The sequence below is a fragment of the Nothoprocta perdicaria genome, unplaced genomic scaffold (genome assembly GCF_003342845.1).
Source record: "Nothoprocta perdicaria isolate Ctin4 unplaced genomic scaffold, notPer1 scaffold_283, whole genome shotgun sequence".
NCBI classification, from domain to species: domain Eukaryota; kingdom Metazoa; phylum Chordata; class Aves; order Tinamiformes; family Tinamidae; genus Nothoprocta; species Nothoprocta perdicaria.
In genome coordinates this window covers 204,827-213,997 of record NW_020455514.1, presented here as the reverse complement: position 1 = coordinate 213,997, position 9,171 = coordinate 204,827, and the positions used below count along the sequence as shown (strand labels likewise).

Genomic DNA, 9,171 nt, shown 5'->3' with positions numbered 1-9,171 from the left:
GGACACAGCGGCGCGCTGGCACCGGCGGGGGACGGGGGACAGTGCCCGCGCGGCGCTGTCCCCTCGCCCGCGCGGCTGCGCTCATGGCACCGCTACAGGATGGGGGGACGGTGCCCAGGTGGGGGATGCGCTGCTGTCCCCACATGGCACCGCCGCGGGACGGGGGCAGTGCCCGGGGAGGGACGCGCCGCTGTCCCCGCGCGGCTGCACTCACCACAGCGGGTCGCTGAGCACGTCGCGCCCGTCGAAGGTGAAGATGGGCACGGGGTGGGCGGCCGGGCTGGCCGACACGAGGGAGCTCCAGCTCTTGGCCACCAGCTGCCCCTGCAAGCAGCGGCTGCGGGTCACGGCGGGGGGCGCGGGCCACCACGGATCCGTCCCCAAGGAGGTGGTAGGGGTCCTGGGGTGGCCAGGATCCACCCCTGAGGAGGTGACGTGGGCCCCGGGGTCCCAGCTCCACCACGGGTCTGTCCTTGAGGAGTCTGAGGGTCCCCATGGATTTGTCTACAAGGAGTTGATGGGGGGCCCATGATCTTGTTGATCCCCCACACCCTCTGGATCCATCCCCAGGTGGGTGACAGCAGTCCTGGGGGTGCCAGTTACTCCACGGATCCACCCCCAAGGAGCTGACAAGGATCCTGTGGATTCCAGGTGTCCCAGGGATTTAGTCCCAGCTCTCTGTCCCAGCCCTTGCACAGGAGGTGGGAAGCAGAGGGAATTGCCACCGTCATCCCACTATCCCGCTAGGCATCCAGGCAACTTGAGAAGAGAAGGGGAAGAGGATTGCACAGTGTTGGTGCGGAGCCGGGAATGAGCCGGGACGGAGAAGGGCAAGCGGGAAAGCGGCTGCCCCGCCGTGCAGCCGTGCGAGCTCCGGGGCAGCCAGGGCGCGGGATGGCGACGGGAACGGGAAAGGGAGAGCGGCGGCGGCGGGAGCGCGGCGGGCACCGGCCTTCAGGTTGACGACGGGCAGCGCGCGGTCCGTGCGCTTGACGATGGAGGCCAGGTCCTGCGTGGGAGCGGCGAGGAGCGCGCGGAAGGTGCCGTAGAGCCGGGCCTCCTGCGACTGCCGGTAGCACTGCAGGTCGGCGCCGCGGAGGCCGCTCATGTCCCCGGCGAGCGGCGCGTTGAGCGCGGCCAGGCGGAGCTGCGGGCGCACGGCACAGCTGCCCCCGCCGGCCTTCCCCGCGCATTCCCCGCGCCACGCCCGGGGGCTTCCTGGCTGGAAAGCCGGGGCTTTTCTCCCGGCGGGATGCAGCAACCCGCATCCCGGCTCCCAAGGCTGGGAAGAGGCCGGGAAGCGGGGCTGCTCTTACTGAGGGGATCCTGGGCGCCACGGTGGTCGGCAGCATCCGGGGCGTCCCTGCTCCCTCGTCCCCTGGTACCTGCAGGGAGGAGGGTCTCGTGTTGGATGCTGCTCCCCGGCAGATTCTCCAGCATCCCTCCCCATGGACCATCCCTCCCCATGGAGCATCACTCCCCATGGAGCATCGGTCCCCATGGAGCATCACTTCTCATGGAGCATCACTTCCCATGGAGCATCCCTTCCCTTGGAGCATCCCCCCCCATGGAGCATCACTTCTCATGGAGCATCACTTCCCATGGAGCATTGCTCCCCATGGAGCATTCCCCCCCATGGAGAATCCCTCCCCACGGAGCATCGCTCCCCATGGAGCATCCCTTCCCTTGGAGCATCCCTTCCCATAGAGCATCCCTCCCAGAGGAGCATCCATCCTTGTGGAGCATTCCTGTCCACGGAGCATCGCTCCTTGCAGAGCATCGCTGCCCTTGGAGCATCCCTCCCCTTGGAGCACCCCTCCCCATGGAGCATCTCTCCCGCTGCAGCCCCCTTCCCCGCATGGCCTGGCGCTCACCAGCACCTCTGTCCGCGCCGTGGCCGGTGCCGGTCCCTTGGTCTGCACCCGCTTGGCCTCCTGCGCCAAGGAGAGGAGGATGGTGCCATTGGTGCCCGTCCCCACGATGAGCGGAGGGCCGGGACATGGCAGGGACCCCGCGGCTCCGCGGCCTCACCTGGAAGTGCGTGGGAGACACCGAGGGGTCGTCGCCAGCGAAGAGCGACTCGGAATCCGCCAGCTGCTCGAGACAAGGAGGGCCGGGATGTCCTGGGGAGGCTCCGGGACCTCCCGGAGGTGCTCCAGGCCATCCCAGGGATGTTCCAGGCCATCCCAGGGGTGCTCCAGGCTGTCCCGGGATGCTCCGGGCTGTCCCAGGGATGCTCTGGACCATCCCGGGGATGCTCCAGGCCATCCCAGGGGTGCTCCAGGCCATCCCCAGGATGCTTCGGGCCATCCCAGGGGTGCTCCAGGCCATCCCGGGGGTGCTCCAGGCCATCCCCGGGATGCTCCGGGCTGCACAGTACCAGGAGGCGGCTCCATCCGCGCGGCGTCCGCAGGAAGGCGCTGCTGCCCTCGCGCACGTAGACCAGGCTGCCCTCGGGCACGGCTGCGCCCGCCGCCACCATCAGCTCCTTGGACCCGAACACCCACGTCTGGCGCTGAGCGGGCAAGGGCGAGGAGCCGTGAGCCGCTGGCAGCCCCGTCCCAGCCGGTCCCATCCTGCCCCACATGGGGCTGCTGGACGCCCTCGCTGCCCCCAGCACCCACCCGTGGATCCCCATGGGGCTCCGGCAGCTCCATCCGGGAAGCGTCGGTGTCTGCAGAGTGGAGGCGGGTCACGGTGCAGCCCAGTCCCGTGGGAACGCGGCGTGGGGGTTCCCGGGAAGCAGCATCCCACTCGGAGCGCTGGGAAATGCCCTTACCTGCTGGCCAGGCTGCATCAGCAGCTGCCTGTGAGAGGAAACAGGGGCTGGTGCTGCCGTGCTGGCACAGCAGCACCAGTGCATGGAGCGGGATGCACAGTGCAGGGAGCAGGATGCACTGCGCGTGGAACAGAATGCACAGTACATGGAGTGGGATGCACCATATATGGAGTGGGATGCACCATGCATGGAGCGGGATGCATCATATATGGAGCAGGATGCACCGTGCAGGGAGCAGGATGCACTGTGCATAGAGCAGAATGCACCATACATGGAGTGGGATGCACCGTGCACAGAGCGGGATGCACCGGGAACACAGAGCAGACAGGATGCACCATGCATGCAGCAGGATGCACAGGGAACGCAGAGCGGGTGCGATGCACCATGCATGCAGCAGGATGCACCATGCATGCAGCAGGATGCACAGGGAATGCAGAGTGGGTGTGATGCACCATGCATGGAGCAGGATGCACCATGCATGCAGCAGGATGCACCATGCATGSAGCRGGATGCACAGGGAACACAGAGCGGGTGCAATGCACCATGCATGCAGCAGGATGCACCATGCGTGCAGCAGGATGCACAGGGAATACAGAGCGGGTGCGATGCGCCGTGCACACAGTGGAATGCATTGTGCATGGAGCAGGATGCGCCGTTCACAGAGGCTCCCGCTTACCGGCTGCTTGCAGGGCGGCTGGGTGCGCACGGGGTAAACCCTCTGCAAAGCAAGGCAGGGGCTTGCAGGTGCCCCTTGCACCCTGCACGCTCGCACACGCGTGTGAGCACAGCTGCTCGCGTGAGCGCCAACCTCCCTGCGCTTACATTGAGGTAGAGGAGACCTGGTGCTCCAGGCGGGCCGGGTGGGCCGGGTGGGCCGGGGTTGCCAGGGGGACCCCGAGGACCCTGCGGTAAAGAGGTGCAGAGATGGGCTCTTTGGGAGCTGCGTCTGCAGCACCCCATGGGTGCAACACCCTGGTCCGCTCTGGTCCCAGTCCGCCCGGCGACGTGAGCTCACGTGCGGGATGAGCGCGCCGTAGAGCTGGGCATCCTCCTTGCCGTTCTGCGGGAAGAGGGAGAGGATGGAGGCCGCCCCTGGAGCGGAGCGGCCCTCCCGGTTCCGCCTGCCCCCCGTGCCGCCCGCGGAGCCCGTCCGGCAGCTCCGGGACTCACCGGCGGGACCTGCAGCGGCACCCAGGGGCCGCCCGTGCCAGGCAAGTGCGGGTGGTGGCCGGGCTTGCAGTCCTGCTCCCCGTAGCAGCAGCCCTGGGGGGGAGGCGGGACGAGGTGTGGGCGCCCCGGCCCGTCTGGGGCGTCTGGCTGAGCTCACAAGTGCGATGAGTTGGGCCAGACTCGGGCAGCCCCCCCGTCCTCCCCAGGGCTCCCGTGGGAAGGGCCCCTGCTACAAACCCGCTCTCCGGGGTCTCCTTTTTCACCCTGCAAGGGAAGCAGCGAGGCCGTGAGCGCCCGGCCGGGGGGGTCCGGTAGCACGGCCCCCGCTCCCGCCTCACCTTGGGCCCCGGCGGCCCCGCTGCTCCGTGCTGCCCGGCCCGGCGCGTGTCGCACTGAGGAAGAGGAGCGACGGGCTGGGGCAGTGCCGCGAATGGGGGCGCCGGCCCCGCGCCCCTGCGGGCGCCCCGAGCAGCCCGGTCCCGCGCGGGGGGCACTCACCCTGTAGTCGCCCGGCGGTCCCGGCGGCCCCGCGGGGCCCGGCATTCCGGGGGCGCCCGTGTCGCCAGTGCGCCCGGCGCTGCCCGGCATTCCCGGCAGCCCGCGCTCGCCCTTCTCGCCCTGCCGGGCACAGCGGGGGGCTCAGCGCCCGCGGCCCTTCTGGCCCCACAGGGACAGGGTGGGGGGCCCGGGTGTCCGGGACAGGTTCCTGGCTCTGCTCCAGCTGCTCCGGCCCCCCCCTTACCTTCAGCCCGGGGAATCCGGGCTCCCCTCGCAGTCCTGGTTTGCCGGGGAGCGACGGGGGTCCCACAGGCCCGGGGGGGCCTTCGTGCCCGGGCATCCCCGGGGGCCCCTGGGGGCCTGGCAGTCCTGGTGCTCCGGGGGGTCCGTCTGGCCCGGCTGAGCCCGGAGCCCCGGGAGGCCCCTCGGGCCCGGGGAAGCCGGGCGGCCCCAGGGCCCCGGGGGGGCCGGAGGGGCCGGGCTGGCCCTCGCGCCCGGGCAGCCCGGGGGGCCCCTCGTGCCCGGGGTAGCCCGGGGGGCCGGGCGGGCCGGGCTGCCCGGGGGCTCCGGGGGGTCCTGCCTTCCTCCCGGCGCCGGATGCTCCCAGCTGCTTGCGGGAGGGAAGGGAAACGGAGCAGGTGGTGAGCGGCAGCCGCACGGATCCGCCGGCATCTCCCGCCGGCCCCGGCGGCGCTGCGGGCCCGGCATCGCGCTCCAGCCCTCACCTCCTTGTCTGAGCCCTCGGCCGCGGCGGCCGCTCCTGAGGGGCTCCTGGCTCCCGAAGCTCCGGGGGCTCCCGGGGGTCCTGGAGGTCCCGGGGGCCCAGGGGGGCCCCGTGGCCCCTGGTGCCCTGGAGGACCTGGGTGTCCTGTCTTCCCTCTCTCCCCGGAAAATCCCGGCTGGCCTCTCTCCCCCGGAGCCCCTCGCTCGCCCTTCTCTCCCTGTTGGGAAAGGGCAGAGCCTGGCGCCCACCAGCATCCACCCCCTGCCAGAGCCTGGCAGGAAAGGCCCGAAGAGCTGGAATTTCCGCGGGCAGGTCCCGCCGGGGAGGCGAGTTTGGGGGGTACCTTGGAGCCGGGGGGGCCCGGGGGGCCCGGCCGCGCGGGGCAGACGCACTGGGAGCCGTTCTGCAGAGGGGACAGGGGCTGTGGGGGCTGCGGGGGGGCCAGGCCGGGTGCCGCCCGGCCCCCCCGCTCACCTGGGCAGCCGTGTCGGGCCCGGGGGCCAGGGGCCCCCGCCGGGGCAGCCCCTTCGCCGTGGTCTGCGGAGGAGCGGGGCTGAGCGCCGGCACCGCCGGGGGCTGCGGCCCGCGGGGCTCCCCCCGCCTCGGCCTCGGCACCATCCCCATCCCCGTCCCCGTCCCCATTCCCATTTCCATCCTGTCCCCATCCCTGTCCCATCCCTGTCCCATCCCCATCCCTGTCTCTGTTCCTATTCCCATTTCCATCCTGTTCCCATCCCTGTCCCCATCCCTATTCCCATTCCCATCCTGTCCCCATCCCTGTCCCATCCCTGTCCCATCCCCATCCCCGTCTTTGTTCCTATTCCCATTTCCATCCTGTTCCCATCCCTGTCCCCATCCCTATTCCCATTTCCATCCTGTCCCCACCCCTGTTCCATCCCCATCCCTGTCCCCATCCCTATTCCCATTTCCATCCTGTCCCCATTCCTGTCCCGTCCCCATCCCTGTCCCCATTGCTATTCCCATTTCCATCCTGTCCCCATCCCCATCCCCATCCCGTCCCCATTCCTGTCCCATCTACATCCCCATTCCTATCCCCATCCCAGTCTCATCTCCATCCTAGCCCTGTCCCCATTCCCACCCTGTCCCTGTCCCCAGCGGCTCCCGCTGCCACCTGGATCTGCAGGAATTCCTCTTTGTCCGCACTGCCCTCGAAGATGTCCGGGGCGGCTGTGCTCTGCCGGGGCTACGACCGACGTGGGGACAGAGCGGCGGTCAGGGGACAGCGGCCGTGGCCACCGCAGCCCCCCGGCTCCCGCTCTGCGAGGGCGCAGGAGCTGCCGCCTCTCCCGGAGCCTGACGGGGCTTTCCGGAGGCACCGGGAAGCCCCGGAGCAGCCCCCGCGGAGCCGGGGGGCACCTGGGCGCGTGGTGAGGCCCGGCCGGGCGCCTTGGCGGCCGCCTTGCCCAGCGGCTCCCGTCTCCTGGAGTTGGTAGCCAGAGGGGGCTTGTTCAGCAGCACCTTCCGTGGGGGCTCCGCGCCGGCGGCGTCGGCGCCTGCGGGAGCCCGGCGTGGCCGGCTCGGATGTGGTCCCTCCGGCCAGGCCCGGTGGCCCCTCGGAGGTGGCGGCGTCCCCAGCGCGGGCACCTACCTGCCCCCCGGGCCCGCGCAGGCGGCGTGGGGGCCGCGGGGCCGGCGCTCGCCCCCGGCGTGGGCTCCTCGTCGTCCAGGCCGTAGAACCACTGGGCAGCCGTGGGCGGCGGGCGGGCGGCCAGCGCCCAGAGCACGCACAGGGTGCGGAGCAGGCGCCGGGCGCCGGCGCGGCCCGCGGAGCCGCCGCCGCGGGGGGACATGGTGCCGCACGCGCCCCGCTGCCGGCCCGCGGTTATCACGGCGGCCCCGACACGCCCCCGCGCCCGCCCCGCCGGACGCTCCCGTGGGGGGCTGAGCTGGGCACTGTGGCCCACGGCGCGGGGCCGGGGGAGGAGATGCGGCCGCAGCGGGGGTGGAAGGCGCTGTGCAGGGCACGGGGACGGGGAGTGGGGGTCCCGCTGCACCCTGCGGCACGCGCTGAGCTATGGGTGCAGGGGTTGCGCTTGCAGCGGGTGCAATCACTGCGGGGGCAATACCTGCACCCTGTGGAGGGTGCAGTCACCACGGGCGCAGCTATTGCACCTGCAGGGACTGCAGTTGCAGCAGGGAGGGCTCTGGCCCCTGCACACTGGCTCGAGGGGATTTAGCCTCCAGCCTGGCTCTCTCCAGGTCCAGGGAGTCCCACAGAGCCCAGGACGGCTGAGCCAGGAGCCCTGGGAGCAGCAGGAGGGCAGGGCTGCCCCATGCACCAGCACCCAGCACCTTCCTCAGCTGCAGCACTGCAACCTCGGGGCAGGAGGACAGTGACAGGGGGCTTCAGCCAGACCCCCATGTCCCCTGCACGGCCATCAGGACGGTGCAGGGCTGCTGCTGGGGCTGAGCACGGCCCCGCTGCAGGCGGCCCTGCAGACACAACAGTCTGCCCGGCGCGCGCTCCGCGTGCCAAGGCCTGATAAGGCCCCAGCAGGACCGGGCACCTGTTTGGGTTTGGCCCCGTGCTTGGACACTGTGTCAAGGCTGGCGCCGGTGTCCCCAGTCAGGGCCAGAACAGGGGCTCCAGGGCAGCCCCAGTGCTGAGAAGGGGTGAGGGGGACTGGTGGGTGCGGGGGGACATGGAGCACCAAGGCCCATGGGGCTGTGACCCCCCTCAATACCCCCGCCATGGTGACGCTCCCAGGAGGAAGAGGATGGTAAGAGGATGGTGTGGGGACTCCCAGCACCGTGGCCAGGGTCACCCTGCAAGTGCTGTCGCCCAAGCTGCGAAGCGCAGGGGCCCGGGCTATGTGTGCTTGTGTGGGCCGCTGTGCAGCCCCCTGGCACTGGGAATGATGCCCTGTCCGTGCCACAGGTCTGTGCTGCCCCCAAGCACCCAAGGGCAGCTCCTCCTGCCAGTGTCCCCCTGGGGCCATTCCCGAATGGCCCATGACACGAGTGCTGCAGGTCTCTGCTGCACACCCAAGCTCAGTTCAACCCTGCTGCCAGAGACCCTGCAGGGGAGGGGTCCCCTCCTTGCCGAGCTGGGCCGTGTCCCTCTCTCGTCGCGTGGGGACACCCGGACGCCTGGGTCCTGCCCCAGCAGGACCGGTGCTGCGGCGAGCGCGTGGCTGCGTCCAGGGCTGCTCGGGCTCCTCCGCGCCGCCCGACGCTCTCGCACAGCCGCTAGGTGCCGGCAGCTGGCAACTTTTCGGGCCCCTGTGGTGCCGGGTCGGGCAGCAGTGGGGCTGGAGGCGGCTCTGCAGCTGCTGGGGCCTCGCGGGGCCGTCCCTGGCACTCTCACCGGGCACCTAGCAGGGACACGGGACATGGAGAGAGGCCACAACCGCCCAGGTGACCCCTGCTCCCAGGCTGGGGGCACAGGCAGGAGGGCAGCCCTCCCTGGGCACTGCTGCAGCGGGGCCCCAACCATGTTTTGGGGTGATCCTGACTCCACATTGGGGTGATCTCTGCGCTGTTTTGGGATGTTTCGCTGTTAATGCCGTCACTTCTAGGACATCCCTGCTTCCCTGTCCACAGCCTGTGCCATGCTGGGGCTGCCCCATGGCCGGGCACCTCCACAGCACCTTGCTCATCCCCTGGATGCCCCCCCAGGCCTCCCAGTTCGTCCCAGTCACTCTGGGGATGGGTCAGGCCATGGTGGGTAGGGGGCACTCGCAGCAGAGGGGTGGCTCCAGGGGGTGCACGAGGGGACCAGCACCGGGGGCCCCAGGACTGGAGCAGCCTCCCTGGTGCTGAAACGGCCTCCCCTGCGGGCAGAGCAGCCTCCGCGCTGCCGACACTGCCCTCCCGGTACCGGGGCAGCCTCCCGGGTCGCCGGGACGTCCCGCCAGGTGCCGACACAGCCCTCCCTGCCGGCGGGGCCGCTCCCCACGGCCCGGAGCAGCCGCCCCGACGGCGAAGCGGCGCCGCGCGGCCCGGCCGCTGGTCCCGGTGCCGGTGCCGGTGGCGGCAG

At 71.0% G+C, this 9,171-nt stretch overlaps 1 protein-coding gene across 1 annotated transcript in view; it reads right to left on the bottom strand.

The window, feature by feature from the left end:
• Positions 1 to 731, bottom strand: part of TOP2A (DNA topoisomerase II alpha) — a 21,008-nt gene extending 20,277 nt beyond the window's left edge. Inside the window, exons 1-2 of the mRNA XM_026041386.1 lie at positions 726 to 731; positions 215 to 324 (exon numbers count right to left, since the gene is read on the bottom strand). Of these exons, the coding sequence (XP_025897171.1) occupies positions 215 to 324; positions 726 to 731 (116 nt within the window). The remainder of the gene's footprint in view (positions 1 to 214; positions 325 to 725) is intronic.
• Positions 732 to 9,171: the final 8,440 nt, after the last annotated feature.